Here is a 24,973-nt window from a genome sequence, read left to right on the forward strand (position 1 = left end):
CTATTAAAAAAAAAAAAAGGAAATCCAAGGAAGCCATTAAGACTAAGTGTGTGTCCACAAGGGAAAAAGACAGCATGTACCCCAATGTTCATTGCAGCACTATTTACAATAGCTAGGACATGGAAGTGGAGAAGGCAATGGCAACCCACTCCAGTACTCTTGCCTGGAAAATCCCACGGACAAAGGAGCCTGGTAGGCTGCAGTCCATGGGGTCGCTAAGAGTCGGACATGATTGAGCGACTTCCCTTTCACTTTTCACTTTCATGCATTGGAGAAGGAAATGGCAACCCACTCCAGTGTTCTTGCCTGGAGAATCCCAGGGACGGGGGAGCCTGGTGGGCTGCCATCTATGGGGTCGCACAGAGTCAGACACGACTGAAGTGACTTAGCAGCAGCAGCAGCAGGACATGGAAGCAACCTAGATGTCCATCAACAGATGGATAAAGAAGCAATGGTACATATATACAATGGAATATTATTCAGCCATAAAAAGGAATGCATTTGAGTCAGTTCTAATGTGGTAGATGAACCTAGAGCTTATTATATAGATTGGAGTAAGTCAGAGAGAAACAAATATTGTATATTGACACATATATATGGAATCTAAAAGATGGTACTAATGGGCCTATTTGCAGGGCAGTAATGGAGATGGGGGAGTCTGGTGGGCTGCCATCTATGGGGTCGCACAGAGTCGGACACGACTGAAGTGACTTAGCAGTGGAAATGAAGACAGAGAACAGATTGTGGACACAGTAGGGGAGGGAGAGCGTGAGATGAGTTGAGAGAGTAGGGTGGGACGAATTGAGGAAATATACACATTACCGTACGTGAAATAGATAGCCAGTGGGAATTTGCTGTATGACTCTAGGAACTCAAACCAGTGTTCTGTGAAAATTTGGAGGTGTGGGAAGGGGTGGGAGGTGGGAGGGAGGGTCAAGCGGGAGACGACACATGTATACCTATGGCTGATTCATGTTGATATATGGCAGAAACCAACACAATATTGTAAAGCAATTATATTCCAATTAAAAATAAATAAATATACAAAAAAAGACTAAGTGTGTGTCTTTATGAAAAAAAGAATCCTAAGTTGCAAAACAAAACAAAAAACCCTAAGTTGTTATAATGCTTGAAAGTTTTAACTGTTAGACAAGAAAGACCTTCATTTCATTCTAAGAGAGTCCTTGTAATTTGGCCTAGAAGGGTGAGGACCTTGGAAGATAGGACTGGTAGTCAAAGAATGTGCCAGCCAATATGCTGAGCCCTTTCCAAAAATGATCTCAGTAAATCCTCAACAGCCTATGAGGAAGTAACTATTAAAAAACATTTAAAAATAATAAAAAGGGAACAACTATTATTATTTTCCTTTTACAAAAAAGGGAACTAGGCACAGAAAGTTTAAGTAACTCTTTCAAGGTCATGCAGATTAATAAGCTGTCAATCTGGGAACTCCAACCTAGATCACCTAACTCCTAAACGTGTGCTCTTAACCAAGACCCAACCTTCTTACCCCCATTTTTTCCTTCTAACCTTCCCTCTTCCCTCCCTTGGGCCAAGAACTATGCTGAACTCTAGGGTATAGAAATGAACACGAAAGACATGGAGCCTCTCTGGGTGGAGTTAAATTTGGTGGGTGAGATCAACATCGAATAAAGAATCACCTTCAGAAGGAATTGGCTAAAATGTGGTAAATACCAGGTGGGCTTTAAGAGGATGAGATGGGAGTAGTCAGGGAGTCTTTTCCTTCCCCACCTGCCATCTTTCAGGATTCAGTACAAGGTTGCCTCTAAACAACTTCTTCTGGCTCCTCCTCCTCCCATTTCCTATTTCTCCCAGTCAATCTTTCTTCCTTTGTCCCCCACACTGTGCTTCACATATGCTTTGTTTTCGTCAGGACACCTGCAATATTCATGCACTCTGCTTTTAACAGGCCCATCTCCCAGTTCTAGTGCATAAATTCTTTGAGAGAACATGATTTAGTTAGTCTCATATTCCCAGAGTACCTGGCATAAAAAAAGACATGCAGTAGGTTGTCTGAGTTGATCAAATATAAACAGAGGACTAGAAATAAGAAATTCTCAAGCAAAGCAAGACAAATTTCAGAGGTCATATTTGAAAATGATAAGAGCTCTTGTACTTACATGAAGCCTGAGAGTTAAAAAGCATGTCTATTTTAATCCTGTGAGGTTGATGGTGCATGATTCCCATTTTGCAAATGGGAAACAAAAGGCTGGAGACATCCTATTAGCAGAGCTAGAATCTAAGCTGAGTCCAAAGCCCTTTTCTCACATGCCTGGCAGATTCAAGGAATAAATACAAAGGCTTGTGCTGCACTGGAAACAGAAGTGGAGAAACAGGTCTCAGAAGGGTTTTGGCTTTTATACTGCATGAAATTGGGACGCACTGCAGGCACTGGAGCAAGGAGTGACAGAATCTGACTTACATATTACAAAAATGGCTGCTGTGTTGAGAACAGACTGTGCAGGGCTAGGGTTGAAACACAGAGACCAGTTGGGAGTCACTGCAGTGATCTCGGTGGGAGATGATGGTGGCTTGAGCAGTGGAGAGGAAGGTGGGGAGATCAGGTTTCACTGATGCAGTGGACATAGAGTGTGACAAAAATAGGCATCAGGATGACTAGGGCCTTGGCTTGAACAACTAGATGAAGGTAGTTGCCATTAGCTGAGATGAGGAATTCTGTGGGTAGAGACAGTGAGGGAAGACCAGGAATTCAACTTTGAACCTTTTGGGACATCTATTAAATATTCAAGTGGTGACACTAAGTAGGCAGTTGGATAAATGAATCTGGAGCTTGGGAGAGAAGGTTTGGCTGGAGATGTAATTTTGAGAATTGTCCACAAATGTATACTCATAAAGCCATGTGATTGAGTATAGACAGAGAAGAGGACCTCAACAGTAGGGGAGAGAAGGAGCGGTCAGTGAGGCTGCAGAAAAGCCAGAAGGTGAGTATCCTGGACCCACACAGCGTTAAATTCTGATGAGGACCAACTGTTGGATTTAACAGGGTGGAGATCACAATACTGTTACCCTCTTATTATTTAAATATGTAGATTTACATCATCATTTATAATGACTGCAGAATTTCCAGTTATGTGAAAATTTAACTAGCTCTTTTATTATGACCCTTTGGGTTATTTCCAGTTTTCCATTATTATAAACAAAGCTATAATGAACATAATTTATTCATCACATATAATTACTTGGTGAATTTCTATGATTATTTCACTCAGAGAAATTTAAAAGTTAAAATTCCTGGGTCAAACATTATGCAAAATTTACCTCAGGAAAGACTGTTCCAACACACATAATATTTACCATGTGTGTTCTCCCCAGTCAACTCCAATATTACCAATACCTAAAAAAGCTCAGTCAGATTATGAGGATAAAAGGGCATCTCACTTTAGTTTTAGTCTGCACTTTTTCTATCGTATAAAAATTCTCTCAAAGGGAATTCCGTGGTGGTCCAGTGGTTAAGACTTGGTGCTTTCACTACGAGGGTCTGGGTTCAATCTCAGGTCAGGGAACTAAGATCCCACAAGCCAAGTGGTGCAGCCAAAAAATAATAATAAATTTTAAAAATTATCTAAACAAATGAATCTGGCACCTGGGGTCACTATGATTCTTAGTGTTTTACAACCTCGAAATTCTACTTCTACTTCAAATTATGTTTTCTAGGTGGTGCAGTGGTGAAGAATCCACCTGCCGATGCAAGACAGACAGGAGACACGGGTTCCATCTCTGGGTCGGGAAGATCATCTGGAAGAAGAAGTGGCAACCCACTCCAGTACTCTGGCCTGGAAATTGTCATGGACAGAGGAGCCTTGTGGGCTACAGTCCACGGGGTCGCAGAGAGCTGGACATAACTGAGCATGAACACACATGTGCAGACTATACAGGGATAACTTTCAGAAAAGATCCTAAAGGATGATGTTTGCACACAGAGGCTGCTGCTCCTTAAGACCCAAAGCAAAATGTAACTGTGTCAAATCTGAAGGACAGTGCAAGTTACAACAATAAGCCAATTATAATAATGTCTTTGATCTGGGTCGGGTCTAAGCAGCTGAAAACAGCAAAAAAGAATACTTCTGTGACTTTGCTTTTAAATGAGGACAAGAGGTGAGGCAATGTGTCTGTCAAGTTATCAGTTAAGAACTTGTGAGTAGGAAAAGTATTTATATAAGCCTATAACAGATAATATTCAGTAATAAATTATTTTGCCTGTCAGTTTAATTATTAAAAATTTATATTAAAAAGTAGAGTAAATCTAATATGAAGTACCCTGGGTATTTGGGGATTAAGGTTTCAGAGAAAATGAATTTGATTTTGTGCTGATGTGAATAATGGCAATTATTGAATGTTTAATTGTTTACATTATCAGTGGGACAGTAGGAAGGGCGCAGAAAATTGGCTGTTCTTTCCACTGCTCATGTCTACCACTGTCACTGATTCTGAGCTCTACCTGTGTGGCTAATGGTTTCCGTTGAGTGATGGCTACATCTGTAAAGTCTGGATAATTTTCTAGGACTTAATGAACTGTTTGGCATGTAGTTGTGACATTCAGGGCAGTACTGTGATGGTTGATTCTATTTAGAACTGATGTCACAGGGAAATGTGTCTCTCTATTTTTATTCAAAAATAAACCAGGTGGGAAATGGATTGAAGTTGCATTTTTTTTAAAATTGCTCGACTCTAGGTCACAATGTTTATCTTTGAGGATATTTCCCAGTAAAAAGAGCTAAAATCAACATAAGGTTTTCAGGGTGGTTTTTAATGTATTACTTGTGTCTGCTATTGTGGAAGAGTGAAAATGCTTGTTCAAGAACAACTGCTGCTTTAACACAGTTTAAAAGTTGCCAGGAAAAATAAAGCAGCTAGGGACAAACTTATCACGAAATGTATAGAGTCAGCAAAAAGCCAAAAGGACAAGAGCAAAAATCTTTCCGTTCAGTTCAGTAGCTCAGTCATGTCTGACTCTTTGTGACCCCATGGACTGCAGCATGCCAGGCCTCCCTGTCCATCACCAACCCCCAGAGCTTACTCAAACTCATGTCCATTGAGTCGGTGATGCCATCCAACCATCTCATCCTCTGTCATCCCCTTCTCCTCCTGCCAGCATCAGGGTCTTTTCAAATGAGTCAGCTCTTTGCATCAGGTGGTCAAAGCATTGGAGTTTCAGCTTCAACATCAGTCCTTCTAATAAACACTCAGGACTGATCTCCTTTAGGATGGACTGGTTGGATGTCCTTGCAGTCGAAGGGACTCTCAAAAGTCTTCTCCAACAACACAGTTCAAAAGCATCAATTCTTCAGTGCTCAGCTTTCTTTATAGTCCAACTCTCACATCCATACGTGACTAGCGGAAAAACCATAGCCTTGACTAGTCGGACCTTTGTTGGCAAAGTAATGTCTCTGCTTTTTAATATGCTGTCTAGGTTGGTCATAACTTTCCTTCCAAGGAGCAAGCATCTTAATTTCATGGCTGCAATCACCATCTGCAGTGATTTTGGAGGCCCCCAAAATACAGTCTGTCATTGTTTCCACTGTTTCCCCATCTATTTGCCATGAAGTGATGGGACCAGATGCTGTGATCTTAGTTTTCTGAATGTTGAGTTTTAAGCCAGCTTTTTCACTCTCCTCTTTCACTTTCATCAAGAGGCTCTTTAGTTCTTCTTCACTTTCTGCCATAAGGGTGGTGTCATCTGCATATCTGAGGTTATTGATATTTCTCTCGGCAATCTTGATTCTAACTTGTGCTTCATCCACTCCAGTATTTCTCATGATGTACTCTGCAAATAAGTTAAATAAGCAGGGTGACAATATACAGCCTTGATGTACTCCTTTCCTGATTTGGAACCAGTCTGTTGTTCCATGTCCAGTTCTAACTGTTGCTTCTTGACCTGCATACAGATTTCTCAAGAGGCAGGTCAGGTGGTCTGGTATTCCCATCTCTTGAAAATTTTTCCACAGTTTGTTGTGATCCATACATTCAAAAGTTTTGGCATAGTCAATAAAGCAGAAGTACTCCTGTTTCCAATAATGAAAATCCTAAAGCATTACTGAAGAATAAAAATTTTGAAGAAACTGAAGCACATACCTTGTTCTTCAATAGGATGGCTCAATATTATAAAGACATCAGCTCTTTTTACATTAATCTATACTCCAGTATTCTTGCCTAGAAAATCCCATGGACAGAGGAGCTTGGTGAGCTACAGTCCATGGGGTCGCAGAAGAGTCAGACACAACTTAGACACTAAACAACAGCAACACTAAATATACTGTAGTCATGATCAAAAAACTAATGAGGGAACTTGAATAAACAATGTTAAAGTTCATGTGGAAGAATGACTAAGAGTAGCCAAGGTTATTTTGGAAAAAATATACTAATTTGGGGAAGTGGTATGGTAGGAAGGAAGTAGTATTAAAGTACACAGTTATGATAATTAAAATGATACCACACTGGCATGCAAGTCAACAGAACTTCGGTAGGAAGCAGTAGAGAGTACAAATAGGTTAGGATGTACAGCAATTTGGTACAGCATAAAGAGGCACTCAGGCTAGAGAGGCAAACAGTACTGTAGTCATACACTTCTGGATCAGCTGGTTTCTCCAGCAAAAAGAGTTACAGTCTCTACTTCCTTTCTAACAGTAAAATAATTTGCAGATGCTGAATGTAAAATATAGTATCAGGGACTTCTATGGTGGTCCAGTGGCTAAGACTATACACTCCCAAGGCAGGGGACCTAGGTTCAATCCCTGGTGAGGGAACTAAATCCCACATGCCATAACTAAGAGTTCACATGCCACGACTGAAGATCCCGTGTGCAACTGAGACCCAGTGCAGCCAAATAAATAATAAATAAGTAAGTAAATAATAAAAAATAAGTAAATATAAAAGAATAAAAAGTAATATTAAACAAGCACTAGAAGATAAAATATAAGGAAATAGGAAATATTTTGTCTTGGGTTGGGGAAGCTAGTCTAAGCATATTTATTAAAATGGGGAGAAAAAAGAAAAAACTGATAGATTTGATTAATAAGAGTTGAAGTTTCCCCCAAATACTATAAACATGATTAAAAAGCAATTGGCAAGTCAGATCTGCAACAAATGGGAGAAAGAAATTAGCCTCTTGTATACTTAAATTCCTTATAAGTCATTTAAAAAAAAGCGAAACATTCCAACAAAATGGACAAAGGACATGAATAGTCTAGACAGTTTACAAAAGAACAGTACAAATGGGTAATGGATACATTTTTAAACTCTCAAATTGCACATTTTAAAAAAAAGGGGAAATTCATTTTGAAACCCAACAAATCAGCAAAGATTAAATAAAATAACAGAATTCAGAAAAGATGGGAGGAAAAAGTCCTCTAAAACATTGTTAGAGATACAATATGAAGTCAGAGGGCAAAGGAAACTACAACTTCCTTTGGCTAGAAATTCCAGGGTTAGGATTCAGTTAAGGCACAATTAAGAAGGTGAGCAAGATGCTTCCACACCCACTTTTGTAAGTCAGTGATAAATCTGTGTGTTACTGAGGTTCTCCTTAAAGAAATTATGGCATACTCATATGATGTGGAGAAGGAAATGGCAATCCACTCCAGTGTTCTTGCTTGGAGAATCCCAGGGACGTCGGAGCCTGGTGGGCTGCTGTCTATGGGGTTGCACAGAGTCGGACACGACTGAAGCAACTTAGCATATGATATGATACAATGCAGACATTAAATGCATTACAATGTAGCTATTAAATGTTATAGAACACAATGACATGGAAAAGCGTGTGCAACATTGTTTAAATAATAAAGAACTTTGTGGAACTACAAGAACCCAATTATGTTTAAAAAAAGAAATACAATACAGTGACATTTATGTATAGAAAAAAGTGGAATGAGATACATACCATGTTAAAATTATTAGCCCTGGGTGGTGGGATTACAGATAAATTTAATTTTCTTATTGCTTTTCTGTGTTTGCCAAATTTTCTATAATGAAAATATGTTGAAGTCAGAACTCTCTGCCTCTATAATTATTATACATTTAGAAATTTATAAAGAAGCCCACATCTTTAAAGAGAATACTTAAATTCTCATGGAACTGAAAAGGTATGACATTTATCTCCAGTTTACAGGAGGAAATATTTCTTTCCCTATATAACCTGTAGGCAATCAATGGGTTGATTAACAGGATACTAATTTTAAACTCTCCCCTCTAAACAAAACAAATTGACATTAGAAGCTAACTGAAATATCAATATTTAGGAAAAAAAACAGAATTGTAAAGTAAAATAAAAAATAAATAAAATTTAAAAAAAAAGAAAAGAAAAAAAATCTTACTGGCAAAATAATTAGTAACAAATGTGAATAAAAACAGAGGTCTGACATATTCTGAGGGATGAATTTGCTAAGTTCCTGGATCAGAAGGAGCAGAATGAACTGAAGCTTGGTTCTCAAAAGCCAGAGTCTGGAGTGGGTAGGAGGAAAGGGCCTCCAGCATTTGCAGGAGGTAAGTGCTGGTGGTGTGCCTGTCTGCCAGTGAGCCAGTTTCCAGAAGCGACTGTTAACTGGGAAAGGTGACAACAGGACTGCAACCGTGTGTGTGCTGCCTTTCATCAGAAAGCTTACAGTACCACCTTTAACTGGGGGCACTTGTCTCGATCTCACTGTAGAGACCACGCTGAAATCCCGTCCTGGCCAATATAGCTCTCTGTGTGTGCTTCATTCACTCAGTCTCGCCCAACTCTGTGTGACCCCATGGACTGCAGCCCACCAGACTCTTCCGTCCATGGGATTCTCCAGGCCAGAATACTGGAGTGGGTTGCCATTTCCTTCTCCAAGGGATCTTCCTGACCCAGGGATCAACCCGGGGTCTCCGGCATTGCAGGCAGATTCTAGAATCATACATTGTGGACTTCCTGAAAAAGCTTACAGGTAGGAGGGTGGTTGAGGTGTTTCATAGACAGTGGGAGCTCAGTGTGTCTGCAGTGATTGGGGAAGAGGGATAAGAGATAAGAAGCCATTCGGAAAAAAAAAAAAAAGAAGCCATTGTGGAGGGAACAGAGAAGTGATAGGATCTGAGTTAGGTTCTTGAAGGATCACTCTGTCCGCTGACACTGGGATACAGGGGCTGGGATGGAGCCAGTTAGAGCCATGCCCAGGGAAGTTCTGAGTAACTTAACTGAATGAAGGACTCATTTAGGACCACACAATCCTCGGTTCTCAGCCCAGTGCTCTCTCCGCTGGACCACAGATTTGTTTAAAACTCACATCTTCCTGTCTGGAGTCATCGCAAATCTGAGAACTGAAGTTTCCACATTTAAATTTAACACCAGTAATCTCTAGCATTCTCCTTTAGTGATTTTAAAAATCATACCCTTGTATCACTGGAACTATTTAAATTTCTAAAAGTGGACTCACTACAAAAAACTTAAATAGACACTAGGTGGCTTGACTTGGTCCTAAATCTATTAGTAGATTTTAAATGCTAGTTGTTTTTTTTTACACATAAAAATAATAAAAACTATTAAAATAGGAAATGTTTGTGCCCCACACAAAGCCATTTTGCACCACATCCTGTGTTCCTGGGGCACTGTTTTGAAAAAAAGAAGAACCTGGAGAGGGCAGGTGTGCTGAGAGTTAAGAGGCTGGGCTGGGTCTCAGTGCCTAGTGCAGAGGGACACCCAGCTTCAGAGACCCACCGAAAGCACTGAAGCCGAAGTCCTTGGGCAAATCGACCAGCGTGGTACTCTCTTCCATCCATTACCGAAGGGACTGTCTCCGTGTCCTGCATGATGACAGCCATTTCACTATCTCGCTTGCCCAGCATGCTTCGGTCATTTATGTTGGCAGAGCCTAGAAGGAGAAACAGTGTAACTGAACAATTTTCTTGTCGAGGTAGACACTCACTTGTCCTCCAGACTTGATTCTTCCTTGCTAAATAAACCCTCATTTTGTTTGGTTATCAAGGGGTACGGTGCTCTAGGGAAGCAATGACCTCCCTAACCCAGGGGTGAATCTTGATCTGTCCAAGTCAGCCATGGTCGTGACATTATTTCTGCCAGTGACTGCTTAGAGATAGGCACTTGTCATGATTCTAGCCATTGTAACATGAAGGCAAATCTGCCAGGGGCTTCTGAGAAAGTTTTCTACTTCTTATTAACAGACACAAGAACAGGATGTCTCTTCCAGTCTTTGGATACTCTGGCTTGAAGGGTTGTATGAAAACATGATTCTAGGAGCTGTAGCAGCTCTTTTGTAACCAAGAGGACAAACAGATAAGTTAAAGACAGTAGAGAAGAAAGAAGAAAGACTCTGGGTCTTTAAGTCACTGAACCAGCCAACTCTAGAACTTCTTACCTTCTTACCTTATCTTTCCTATTGTTTCACATAACTCTAGCTGAATTTTCTATCTTGTGGCTCAAGGGATTCTAACTGATATAATCATTAAGCACACAAAGAAACAAGAATGCTTACCAGTTCAGTTCAGTTAGCTTTTATACTTAATAATTAAATTCTGCAGACTTTAACTCATGGTCATATAATTATAAATGTCAAAACCCAAGAAGACCTTCACAGCAATATAATCCACTCTCAAATACAGACTATCATTAGTGGCTATGAGTTTCCATTCTCTTGCCTCACTTGAGAGGCACAGCAATGGCTTCTGCATCAACTTCTCTCCATTCTATTTTTAAATCCAAATGAGATGAGAATGTCAATTTTCACATGTATTTGAATATTAGTTCAATGTGTATCTTCTGAGTTCCTCTGTCATGTATTGTTACTTATTCTGCATTAACTGTCATGGATCCACACTTTTGAATCCTTGAGGTATTCTACAAACTACAGAAGGGCCTGGCTGATTCTCTTTTTCCTTCTTGCTCCTCTTGCTCTAGCCCCACACTCCACTGCTTCTGCAGACTTAGAGCAGAAGGGTCAGGTTGAACAGGAGCTCGGGGCTACCCTCTGTGATGGGGGCCATCAGGGTGGAAGGTGTTAGCAGCCCTGCCCCAAGCCCAAATGGCAGGATACTAGACATGAGAGGAAGCCGGCTCCTCCTAAAGAGACTTCACTGCCATTTGCCACAATACTGCATGTGTGCATGCTTGCTAAGCCACTTCAGTTGTGACTTTGTGACCCCATGGACTGTAGCTCAGCAGGCTCCTCGCAACCCACTCCAGTACTCTTGCCTGGAAACTCCCATGAATGGAGGAGCCTGGTAGACTGCAGTCCATGGGGTCGTGAACAGTTGGACACCACTGAGCAACTTCACTTTCACTTTTCACTTTCATGCATTGGAGAAAGAACTGGCGACCCACTCCAGTGTTCTTGCCTGGAGAATCCCAGGGACGGGGGAGCCTGGTGGGCTGCCGTCCATGGGGTCGCACAGAGTCGGACACAACCGAAGTGACTTAGCAGCAGCAGCAGAACTGGCAGAAGGGTTCTTTACCACTAGCACCACCCTTGCCACAATATTGTCACATAATTAATATACAAATCTATGATAACTGTGGATATGAATGGTGCCCCACAGGGACTCTGGGTGACAGAGAAAGGATGGAACACCTCACAGAAATTTGGGAGCACTACTAGGGTGCTGTAAGGTGAGCCCCACCTTTGAAAAGTGTTGTTTTGTTAGTGACAAATCAACTTTCACACAAACACTTACATTTTAACCACACTATAAAATTTGCCTCCTCTATTGCAGACAAATCACACTATAAAATTTGTCTTTGGGCTTGACATTTGGCCCAGCACTAATTTGGGCAAAGTCATTTAATCTTTCTCAGCTTTAATTTCATCTTTTATAAGTCAAGATCATAATATAGACCTTGTCGGGTTGTTGTGAGAATTAAGTAAGACCACGTGAAAGCACTTACTGATCTATAAACTGCTCCACAAATTCTAATTATTATTGGCATTATTATCAGATACTTGTTACCTAGATAATATCTGCACTAGAGAACCTGCCTCAGGAGGGGGAAATTTGCTAGCCTGGAAGATCCCATGGGCAGAGGAGCCTGGTGGGCTGCAGTCCACGGGGTCAGGAACAGTCGGACACGACTGAGTGACTTCACTTTCACTTTCATGAATTGGAGAAGGCAATGGTAACCCACTCCAGTTTTCTTGCCTGGAGAATCCCAGGGACGGTGGAGCCTGGTGGGCTGCTGTCTATGGGGTCACACAGAGTCGGACACGACTGAAGTGACTTAGCAGCAGCAGCGTTTGTAGCAAAGAAGCCTCCTCTCTGGGTGAACTGCCCCTTACCCAGGTGTGTGAACTGTCAGGGGTGAGGAGTAAGGTCCCCCCAGTGCTGCTTTGGGGCTTACCAGGTGGCTCAGTGGTAAAGTATCCGCCTGCCAAGCAGGAGACACTGGTTCGATCCCTGGGTTGGGAAAAGCCCCTGGAGTAGGAAATGGCAACCCACTCCACTATTTTTGTCTGGAAAATTTCATGGAAGAAGAGCCTGGCGGGCTATACAGTCCTGCTGCTGCTGCTGCCGCCGCTAAGTCGCTTCAGTCGTGTCCGACTCTGTGCGACCCTGTGGACTGCAGCCTACCAGGCTCCTCCGTCCATGGGATTTTCCAGGCAAGAGTACTGGAGTGGGGTGCCAGCGCCTTCTTCAGCTATACAGTCCATGGGGTCTCAAAGAGGCAGACATCAGATCGACCAGTGCTGGGACGTCACTACCACATGTGCCCAGCAGAGGCCGCTGTCGGGCCGGGGCTGCTGAATTGGGAAGACATTGCTCTTCACTGTGGCAGCCTGAGCAAATGAGCCCTCTGGAAAGCCTTCTACACACACAGGCGCGCGCGCGCGCGCGCGCACACACGCACACACACGCACACGGACACACGCACACACACATTTTCACACCGGTCCCCCTAGACTCCCTCCCAGCACTGTGGGCCCCACACTCGCCAGCAGAGGACTGCATTCCTGGCATTGTGAACTAGAATTCTTAGAGGGTGTGTTTTCTTGTACTTCCAGGGTCCGTCAGCAGTTTCCCAGGGCACTCACTCTCGACCGCACTGGATACGTGAGCTGTGCTTGTCTTGCGCTCATGCTCAGTCATGTTCGACTCTTTGCGACCCTTTGGGAGTAGCCCACCAGGATCCTCTGACCATGAAATTTCCCAGGCAGGAATACTGGAATCCTCCAGGGGATCTTCCAGACTGAGGGACTGAACCTGCGTCTCCTGTGTTTCCTGCAGTGTAGGCAGATTCTTTACCCACTGCGCCATCAGGGAAGCCAGGATAACGGAGCTGGCTACTACTTATTAGGAATGTGGAGAAGGGGAAGAGAAAACTTCAGATGAATTTAATAAATGAGATACTAAAAATGAGATATTGATGGAGGTAAATATTATTTCCCTTTTTGCTGTTAAACATTCCCATATTCTGAAAATCAGATTCAGAACAGCAGGCTATAGTATTAACCCATTTCTACAGAAAATATGAGGAAGAAGAGTGGGCAAGGACTCTAGGAAGATACACACTCAAGGGTTAAGGGTGGTGAGTGCTTTCTGGCAAAGGGAAGGAGACACTAAGGGGAATTTTGACCTTTTACTCTATATGAGTCCTTAGAATTTGAATTGTTTTCAACAAATGTACTCTGTATTTTTATGGTGACTGCAATCCCTTGGTTTATTAGGACATTGTCTTGATAATTTAAAACCACTTAATTTTTGGAAAATGACCTTTTCTAAGCCTGTTATTAGGAACTTTTTAAATACTGTGAAATACAGCAAAATAGAAAAGAGTATATGAAAACTTATAAGTACAACTTAGGTAATGACTTTAGAAAATCATGGAATTTATTACCCAAGCTGAGAAACAGAACATTACCACATTCTAGAAGAACTCAGCTATCTTCCTGTGGAAGTCCTTCCCTTCCTAGGAGAGAAACTTTATATAGAATTTTGTGTTCATCATGCTAGGATGATGTTTTCCTGAACAAACAAGTTTACTTTGGGCTTATTTTTAACTTGTGTAAATAGAACCCTATAGTAGATAATCTTTGGAGACTGGCTTCTTTCATTCAACATCGTATCTTTGGGATTTATCTTACACATATCGTAGTGCATTATTTTCCTTAAATGAGCACCCACAAACCTATTTATTCATTCCACTGTTGATGGATGTTTGGGTTGTTTCCAGAGTTTTGCTATAAGACACAGTTATGTTCTACATAGTGGTGTATATGTTTCCTGATGTACACATGTGGGAGTTTCACGGGGCTCTGTACACAAGAGTGGTGTCCCTGGTGTGGCTTAGTATTGCCAGCACTTGGACTGTCCAGTTTTGATTTTTGCCAATTGGTATTTTGAAACCCTATTCTTTTCCTCATTACCATATTAATGAGGATGAACATCTTTCATATATTATGGGACTCAGGTATGTCCTTTTTAGGGGTGCTCCTATACAATTCCTCTGCCCATCTTTCTTTGGATATTGTCTTTCCTTGTTGATTTAGTTCTTTATATGTTTTGAATGGGCTTCCCTGGTGGCTCAGAAGGTAAAGAATCTGCCTGTAATGCAGGAGACCTGGGTTCAATCCCTGGGTTGGGAAGATCCCCTGGAGGAGGGCAAGGCAACCCACTCCAGTATTCTTGCCTGGAGAATCCTCATGGACAGAGGAGCCTGGCGGACTACAGTCCATGGAGTTGCAGAGTATTAAGTGTGTTGCAAATACTCTTTTTTCAGTTCATGGATTATCTTTTTATTTTACTTATATAGCATATTTTGATGAATAACGTTCTGAATTTTAATGCAGTTAGATTTATCTATCATTTCTTTTGTGATTTTGTTTTAAATGTCTTGTTTAAGAAATTGCTAATTCTCCTGTGATAGACAGAATAATGACCCGGCAATGGCACCCCACTCCAGTACTCTTGCCTGGAAAGTCCCATGGACAGAGGAGCCTGGTGGGCTGCGGTCCATGGGGTCGCTAAGAGTCGGACACGACTGAGCGACTTCACTTTCATTTTTCACTTTTATGCATTGGAGAAGGAAATGGCAACCCACTCCAGTGTTCTTGCCTGGAGAATCCCAGGGACGGGGGAGCCTGGTGGGCTGCTGTCTATGGGGTCACGCAGAGGTGGACACGACTGAAGCGACTTAGCAGCAGCAGCAGCAGCAGAGATGACTATGTCATAATACCCAAAGTTGGTATGTTATATTACATGGCAAAAGGGAATTAAGGCTACAGATGGAATTAATAGATGGTGCTAATCAGCTGACCATGAAAATAAGGACATTATCCTAGATTATCTAGGCGTTCAGTATAATCATGAGAGTCTTTAAAAGTAAAGGGAATTCAGAGAGATATGTGGTTACAGAGAATAGGTTGACACTTGGAGGACTTTCAGAGAGATGTAACACTGCTGCCTTCAAAGGCAGAAGAAAGGGATCCGTAACCAAGGACTGAGGGTGGCCACTCAAAGCGGAAAAGGCAAGGAAATGGATTCTCCTTGGTGCTAAATTGCTTCCGTTTGGTCCTACTCTTTGTGACCCCATGCACTGTGGCCCACCAGGCTCCTCTGTCCATGAGATTCTCCAGGCAAGAATACTAGAGAGGGTTGCGACCCAGGGAGTGAACCTGCATCTCTTACATCTCTTGCATTGGCAGGCAGGTTCTTTACACTAGCTCCATCTGGGAGGCTTCTAGAAGAAACACAGCCCTGCTGACATCTTGATTTTAACCCAGTGAGATCTATGTTGGACTTCTAACCTACATAACTTTTAGATAATAATTCTGTGCTGTTTCAAGTCACTAAGTTTGTGGTCATTTGCTACAGCAGTAATAGACAACTAATACACCAACTTTACCCTATTTAGGCCTATGTGCTTTAATTAATTCACTTATTTATTTTTGGCTGCACCATACGGCATATGGGATCCTAGCTCTCCCACTAGGGATCAAACCCATACTCCCTGCATCAGAAGTGCAGGGTCTTAACCACTGGACCTCCAGGAAGTCCTTAGTGGGCTACTCAGTACTCTCTAACTGCTTACGTTCCCTGTGCCTCCAGTTCAGGCGTTCTCAGCTTGGCTGCACAGGAGCATCATCCAGGAAGCTTTCAAAAGATAATGACGCCCAAACAAAACCAGAAAGCAAAAAAGCCTTGATATCTGGGCCCTAAGCCAGACCAATTAATCACAAGTTCTGGAAGTAGGAACCAGGCATTATTAGTATTTTCTCCTCATATCACTCCATTCTTTTATCAATTAACCCAACTTTCTTTTGCTGGGGGAGAGGATCTATTTGAAAGTAAATTGCAGACATGAATAAACTTTCCCCTAAATGACAGTTCCCTTTATCTGAACTCAAACCTATCTGTGTTCAAAATTGTTCTGTGGTGACAGTGAAAACATTTGATTAACTGAGTGGAGATAGGAAGACTCCTATCAGAGTGATGGAAATATTCTGTATATTGTTCTGGGTGGTGGTTACATAAATGTAAACATATGTGAATCTTCATTAAGCTGTACACTGAAGTTTTGTGCCATTTACTATATATAATACATTAATTAAAAAAGAATAGTCCACAAAAAACACACAAAAAAGAGCCACCAGGCAATCCTAAGGCAGTCAGGGTTGAGACCCATGGGACTCTCTCCTTACTGGGGTAGCCTTTCAACTACAGACACTTACCTTGAGCCTGCCTTTAAGCACCTAGATCCATTCCCTCCACAGGGTTTCCCATATATCACCCTTGCTGACTGCCTCTCAGCACCAGTTCATCAGTATCCATCCCAATGGTTCTGGTGTTTGGTGAAAAGAATACCTGCCTCCCTGTAGTCCCTGAGGTGGGTGGGGCAGTGGCTCTGTGTGGTCATGTTTTGTGTCTATTGTGATGTGCAGTGGGCTGCATGTGTGCGTGCTAAGTCACTTCGGTCATGTCCAGCTCTTTGCGACCCAGTGCATAGTAGCCTGCCAGGCTCCTCTGTCCGTGGGATTCTCCAGGTAATAACACTGGAGTGGGTTGCCATGCCCTCCTCCAGGGGATCTTCCGACCCAGGGATCAAACCAGCGTCTCTTATGTCTCCTGCACTGGCAGGCAGGTTCTTTACCACTCCTGCTCCCTGGGAAGCCCATGCAGTGAATTAGTGAAACCAAAAGAAAGAAAAAAAAAATCATTTCATTTAGTTAACAGGATAGACTTAAATTTTACTTAAGGATACCCTTGTTTTATTTAGGAAATAAAATAACTGTTAGTTTGGCTACATGCCAATAAGATGAATTAGAAAACTGGACTGGTCACAGATTTTGGAACCAACAGGGCCACTGGGGGTAAGACATAATTAAAGCTATACATGAAAGAGATCTCAGTGTGAGAAACCAAGTATTTCCTTGTGAAGAAAAAATAAGGATAAACCATTTAGTCATTTTTCTTACGCTAGATTATTCAGTAATTCTGGTGTAAGTCTGCCATGTTAGAAAATTTAATTACAGGTTACTTTAACTTCTTTTAAGCTCTTAATGACTTAACACCTGTAAAATATCCTCAACCGAATTTCTCAAGTTCCTCTTTGAGAATTTTAAACATTGTTCTCTGTATTATGAACTTAAACAGGCCAAATGTCTGACAGCAGCAACAACAAGCCTGTTTCTTCCAGAGTTCCCACAGAGGTGAAAAGTACAAACGTATATATGGATTTTTCCATGGATTTTCCAGAGGAAAATCTGTCCTGCCCTTGGGGAAGAAGAAAAAGAAATCCAGCCCCTAAAGACTAGCAAGTGAGACTTCTTCATACTCTCAAGGTCACATCTTCAGTTTCAAGAAAGTAGGTAACAACTGTATGCAAAAAGGATCAATCAATTATTGCTAGTCTAAATAAATTGTAGCCTTTGAGAGTTTAAAGACCTTTCTATAAAGTAAGTCAAAAGCCCTACAGATTTATTTAACTCAGATACTAAAAACTACTTTGCATTTATACTTGATGTAAAAGTAAAGCAGGTTGAAAGTCGAAAAGACTTTTAAAAGGAAAATATTTACATCTGTCAATTTTTACTTCAAGAATTCTGAAATCTCCCTGAAGAGATCAACCGACCTCTATCTGGCTTTGTTTGTTTGTTTTTCCATTTCAACAAGCATCAGTATTTTCGCTTTCCTTATTGTCACTGTCAATTTGAATATAAAAATATTCTGAGATTAGCTTCTAAAGAGGCAAAGACAAGAATAGCTTGGGGAAATAAGAGAAAACTTGTTATTAGGGGAGATAGGGGAAGAAATGAATCCTTAAAGAGCTCCGATCCCCATTGGGCAAGAGATTGAAGACACAAGATATTTTTCTTAAAGGCCCAGTAAGTATTGAAAGAATGTGTGTGTGTGTGTGTGTGTGTGTGTGTGTGTATTACCACACTGTCTACTTATTTTCTGGCTTCAGAACTGCTTTTCTTTCTTTTCAAATCATGTTCCAGAGAAGACAGTCTCATTACTCCTAGGTATGAGATTTTTCTTTCTTTTCTCAGTGGAGGATAGAAATGGAAAAGGCATATTTACTGTCAATTTTTTTCCAGAACACTCCATGACACTTAGTTTCTTAAAGAATAGATATCTTATAGCTGAGAAACTACATTTCATTTAAAACAGATGAGTGGAATGTCCAACAGTGGGACACAGCATATCTCTTAAGTAACATCCCCTCACCCTTGTCAGTTCATTTATCTGGCTGGTTATTAATACTCATTTTCTCATTTTGACCTTTCAGTGTTCATGTAACATGATATTAGAAGGCAAACCAACCCCACGATGGGAAAATGAAGCTTTCCAGGTATACAAAAGAATGGAGCTACAAACCCACCCTTCTCAGCAGGCTGTTCTAATCTGGGAAGAAGTACAACCAGTAACGCCCCTGAATCTGTCATGGGGTGAGGGCTGCAGGAAAAGACTGCAGGCCTTAGTCTAGGGCCACACTGTATTATTACTACACAAGCTGGTCTACTCTGTGCCCTGATTCAGTTCAGTTCAGTTCAGTCACTCAGTTGTGTCCGACTCTTTGCGACCCCACGAATGGCAGCACGCCAGATTAGTAACATCCAAAATACTGACTCCAGGGGAAAAATGGTAAGCATAGACACTGCTGTTGCTGTTGGATAGTTGCTCAGTTGCATCTAACTCTTTTGTGACCCCGTGGACTGTAGCCTGGCGGGCTCCTCTGTCCATGGGATTTCCCAGGCAAGAATACTGGAGTGGGTTGCCATTTCCTTCCCCAAGGGATCTTCCCAATCCAGGGATCAAACCCACATCTCCTGCATTGGCAGGCCAGTTCTTTACCACGGGGCCACCAGGGAAGCTCCAAGCATAGATGTAGTGATATTTTAACATCCTTCCGATGTTGACTCTTGCAAAAACCTTGGATCTGAGGTAATGGTTAGGTGGGTGTGGTGGGAGCACATACGAAGTGCTGCCAGGCAACCAGGTACTCACTTATGACACACTTCCCTTCCCAAACTTCTCCCTTCCAGCCCTGAAATCTAGGTACTTGTTTTTAAAAGGGGACTAATAAAGAATTAATGAGCACAGACTGATTACTGCACTGCTGGGTTAGACTGCTGTCTCTGGACACTGTAATTTGCACAATGGCCATTTAATTGTTCTGTGCCTCTGTTGCTTCATAGATAAAAACAGGGATTAGAAAGGACATAAGTGAAAAAGGTTGCTTCAGAAATGTTTTAGATACTGATACTCTCAACTGCAAAGGAAGCTTCAAAGGAATAAAAAGAATGATTTTTGCATGAGGTAAGTCAACTGACAAGGAACACAATTAGAGACCAAGTACTTACCAATAATAACAGTGTTGTCATCAGCAATTAGCAACTTGCTGTGGACATAGATAAGCTCAGTGACTAGGTTTCCTTCAAGCTCTGCATGTGTTCTAAGACCACAGAAGGATATATAATTTATCCACTGATTGCCAACTGTAAATTAAACAAGAAATCACTAAAATTAATATGACCAAGCTCAATAAAGGCATCTTAGATTTTACTGTCTTTTGAAACAAATATACCACTTCAACAGGTTAAGAATAGATTATATAACATATATATGTATGTGTGTGTACCTAATTTTAGAATGCATCTAGGATCTATTTTTACTTTCTGAAGAGTTTTATAGTGCTACTATAAATGGAGATATAATTTCAAAATCTTACTGAAGTGATTTCTATGAATCCCCAATGCTAGGTGATCCCCAAATAAATTCAAATATGAACATTTTATTTTAAAGATTTCTTGAGTAACTACTGAAGAGTGATAATTGAAGTAGAGCCACAGTGGGACAACCTAAGATTTGCATCTGTCTGGGTTGACACCTGCTGCTATTTATTCTGTTATTTTAAAAATTTACTTATTTGCCTGCATCAGGTCTTAGTTGCAATACTCAGGATCTTCACTGTATCTTGTGGGATTTCTTTCCTTGCAGTGTGTGGGCTTCTCTCTGTTTGTGGCTCGTGAGCTTATTAGTTGCAGTACATGGGCTTAGTCGCTCTGCAGCATGTGGGATCTTAGTTTCCCAACCAGGGATCAAACCCGAATCTCCTGCATTGGATGACAGATTCTTTTTTTTTTTTAATCCAATTTTATTTTATTTATTATTTTTGCCATTTAAAAAATTTTAAAATTGGAGGCTAATTACTTTACAATATTGTGGTGGTTTTTGCCATACATTCACATGAATCAGCCATGGGTGTACATGTGTTCCCCATCCTGACCATCCCTCCCACCTCCCTCCCCAACCCATCCCACAGGATCATCCCAGTGCACCAGCCCTGAGCACCCTGTCTCATGCATCGAACCTGGACTGGCGATCTATTTCACATATGATAATATACATGTTTCAATGCTATTATCTCAAATCACCCCACCCTCACCTTCTCTCACAGAGTCCAAAAGTTTGTTCTTTACATCAGTGTCTTTTTTGCTGTCTTGCATATAAGGGTCTTCGTTACCATCTTTCTAAGTTCCATATATATGTGTTAATATACTGTATTGGTGTTTTTCTTTCTGACTTACTTCGTTCTGTATAATAGGCTCCAGTTTCATCCACCTCATTAAAACTGATTCAAATGCATTCTTTTTAATGGCTGAGTAATATTCCATTGTGTATATGTACCACAGCTTTCTTATCTGTTAGTCTGCTGATGGATATCCAGGTTGCTTCCATGTCTTGGCTATTGTAAACAGTGCTGCAATGAACACTGGGGTATACATGTCTCTTTCAATTCTGGTTTCCTTGTTGTGTATGCCCAGCAGTGGGATTTCTGGGTAGTATGTCAGTTCTATTTCCAGTTTTTTAAGGAATCTCCACACTGTTCTCTATAGTGGCTGTACTAGTTTGCATTCCCACCAACAGTGTAAGAGGGTTGAGATGGCAGATTCTTAACCACCAGACCACCAGGGAAGTCCCAACACCTGCTGCTGTTTAAATCAGATGCAAGATGTGAGCCCAAACTATCTGATGTATATACATACTTAGTAGCAAACTCAGGGCAAAGCAGCAGTTAAAATTTTAGACTTTGGGTAAGTAAAAATGTTGGCAGTTAAATAACATCCCTCCTTCTAAATCACTGAAATCAGGGAAACAAAAAAATCCTAAGTACGTTTGACCTTGGAGAATTTATTTCAGAGCGAGAAGTACCAGGTATGTACTTTAAAATGTAGCCCTCTCATCGTGTGAAGGTCATTTATGTGATAAGAACTGTATTCCATATCAAACCAACCCATAATCATTACTCTGGCGTGAGTGTTAGTCACGAGATGTTATGGTCCCCCTCTCACACAGCAGTTGTGCTGGATAAGCTAAGTGTGATACTAAGAATAAATGGAGTGGAACCAAAGCATCGCAGATTCTTACAGAAGGAGAATATAAATTTTTATAGGAGAATCTGAAGCATGCTGATAGAATCAATGGTAGTTCATGTTTCATTTACTGAAGTTTCCAGGTATTACTGATGTTTTCTATTTTGCTGTTGATGTTACTCAGTGAACCTATTACATTTAGGTATCTTGGAAGGAAATTTTTTCACAGGTAATATATAGAGGTTCTTCCATTTATAGATAACCCTTCCCATATCTGATACTAACACATACTATACAATCTGTATAATTAAAACAGTGCAGAACTGGTACATAGACAGCCAAACCAGTGTCTGAAATTGAAAGTCCAGAAACAGACCCATGTAAGTATGAAAATTTTGCATATGATAAAGGTTGTAGCTCTAGGAAAAGGGCTTTTTAAGAAAAGGTGCTAGTATAATTGCATAGTTATTTGAAAGAGATAAAAATTATATACATTCCTCCCAGCAATCATAAAAACTCTAAATAAATCAGAGATGAAAATGTAAGCATATAAACCCATACAGGTGTTAGAAGAAAATCAAGTGAATTCCTGGTAACCTGAGTGTAGGGGAGGCTCATAACTATATAGAGGCAATAAAAGAAAAGATCAATAACGTTGGCTAAACAAAACAAAACAAACTCATTTGCATGACACAAAACACAATAAGCAAAAACAAAAGGTAAAGGACTTCCCTGGTGATCCCGTGGTTAAGCATCTACCTTCCAATGCAGGGGACACAGGTTCAGTCCCTGTACCAGGAAGATTCCACCTGCTGCAGAAGAAGGAAACCAGGGTGCCACGACTACTGAGCCTGCACCCTAGAGCCCCAGAGCCGCAACTACTGAGACTGCACGCTGCAACACTGAAGCCCTAGAGCCCGTGCTCTGCAGCAAAAGACCCCGCTCGCTGCAACTAAAGAAAGGACGTGCAAGGCACTGAAGACCTAGCACAGCCACAATAAATAAATAATTTTAAAAAGAACTGAAGGGAGAAAAAGATCAAAGTCTTCATAGAAAAATAGGTAAAAGACATGGACAATTCAAACACACTAAAAGATACACTTGAAAAGACAGTCATCTTCACTCATACTGAGAAACCATTTTTTTAACCTATGAGACTGACCAAAAAAAAAAAAAGAAAGAAAGATAATATATTCTGTTGTTGAGACTGGGTTGAAGTAAGCTCTCTCTTGCATTGATGCTGAGAGTGCAAATTGGTATAAACTTGGAGGGGAATTTGTCAATATCCAACGAAATTATCTACAGCCCAGCATTTCCATTCTAGAAACTTACCCTAAATATGCATTTCCAACAAATAAGAACGTATGTACACAAAGCTACTAATTATATTATTGTAATTGAAAAATACTGGAGATAACCTAAATGCTCACACCGAGAATGACTGGCTTAACTATGGTCAGTCTGCACATGGGGGACTGTGCAGAGGCAGAAAGGACTGAAACTCTCTATGAGCTGATTCAGAGTGATTTCCAGGATGGGGCGTAAATTTAAAAAGAGCAAATACACAAAAGAATATGTGGTCTGTTATTCTTATGAAAGAGATTTGGAGAAATAAGAAAATATACATGTTTCTGCTCATTTGTACAAAAAGAAACACAGCCCAAATAACTTAGAAATTGAAAAAATTTGTTACCAGTAGAGGGTGAGTAGATTAGGGTGAGAAAGTCAGTGGGAAGAAGCCGAAAGGAGGTATAGCGGAGTGGCGCCTGTCTAAGCATGTCTGTCTTTTGTATAGTTCTGACGATGGGAAGTCTATTGCATACACTCAAAAAGAAAAATAAAAATCAGGAAAGATATAAGAAAAAAGAACCCCAAATGAAATATAAACTAAAGCAAGTGAACCTAACTGCTTTTCAAATTAAAACCATAATCCAAGGATACTTGGAACACTAGCTTTTGATGATATACACTCTTACGCTAAAGACAAAAAGAACTATAAACAAATATTGGATTCTAGTGAGATATATTTTTCATAGTAGTTGGGCTAACAATTTCTGTGTATTCTAAGATTGAGGAAATATATATATATTATAGATAATAGAAGTAGGTTTCTTATTGTGAGATAAAGAAGTTATAAAAATAGAGAGATGGCAAGAAGCAATCCTGTGGCATGAGACTGAAATTATAAGTATCAGTATGGAGAACAGCTGATAGACGATAGATAGATGGACAGGTAGAAAATGCTCATGCAAAGAGCCTACAGCAGTAATATCCCAGTAGCCATGATCATACCTACCCAGATACTGGTTTCTAAATACCACTTTCCACTGCGCATGCATGGGTACTCAGTTGTGTTCTACTCTTTGCAACCTCATGGACTGTAGCCTGCCAGGCTCCTCTGTCCATGGAAATTTCCAGGCAACAGTACTACAGCAGATTGCCATTTCCTTCTCCAGGAGATCTTTCTGACCCAGGGACTGAACCCTTGTCTATTGCATCTCCTGCTTTGGCAGGTGGGTTCTTTACAGCTGAGCAACCGGGGAGCAAACCTATATAAGTTCCTTGAGGAAATGGTTGATTGCCTGGCTAGTTACGGGAATGTATAAGATGGGTCTGAAACCCTTCTGCCAATGAAAAAAAAGGCTGATGGGCACACATCAAAAGCCTCACAGGCCACACTCCATACCTACTCCCCATTCACCTTTGCTATGAAATAATTCCTATGGAGTGGCAGAAATCTTTATTTCTTATGAAAAATGCCTTTAAAAGGAAAGCTCAGGGTGAGTACCAGTCACAGGGACCAAAACGAAGATAAGGGTTCCAAGCTAGAAAGTAGATATGCTGTGTCCTGTCAAAAGAGGTGAACAGATCCACCACCCACTCTTGTGAGGAGAAAAAGCAAACTGAGAAATTACTTCGGCCAGTACAGTCATCCCTCAGTATCCACAGGGTACTGGTTCCAGGATCCCCAAGGATGAAAAAATCTGCCCTACTCGAGTCCTTTATGTTAATATAAAGTCATACACCATTTTCATGTGGTGTACACACATCCTCTTGTACACCTTAAATCATCTCTAGATTATTTACAATACTTAATACAACGTAAGTGTTATGCGAATAGTTGCCTGCTTGTGGCAAATTCAAGTTTTGCCTTT

At 41.0% G+C, this 24,973-nt stretch overlaps 1 protein-coding gene across 4 annotated transcripts in view; it reads right to left on the reverse strand.

Annotated features, from left to right (window-relative positions):
* PLD1 (phospholipase D1) overlaps positions 1-24,973 on the reverse strand; it is a 231,167-nt gene that overhangs the window by 7,822 nt on the left and 198,372 nt on the right. For all 4 annotated transcript variants that reach the window (XM_040248810.1, XM_040248789.1, XM_040248799.1 and 1 more), the window contains 2 exons: positions 19,806-19,940; positions 9,713-9,866 (listed from right to left, as the gene is read on the reverse strand). In XM_040248810.1, the coding sequence (XP_040104744.1) occupies positions 9,713-9,866; positions 19,806-19,940 (289 nt within the window). The remainder of the gene's footprint in view (positions 1-9,712; positions 9,867-19,805; positions 19,941-24,973) is intronic.

The sequence above is a fragment of the Oryx dammah genome, unplaced genomic scaffold, assembly GCF_014754425.2.
Source record: "Oryx dammah isolate SB20612 unplaced genomic scaffold, SCBI_Odam_1.1 HiC_scaffold_2, whole genome shotgun sequence".
Lineage (NCBI taxonomy): Eukaryota > Metazoa > Chordata > Mammalia > Artiodactyla > Bovidae > Oryx > Oryx dammah.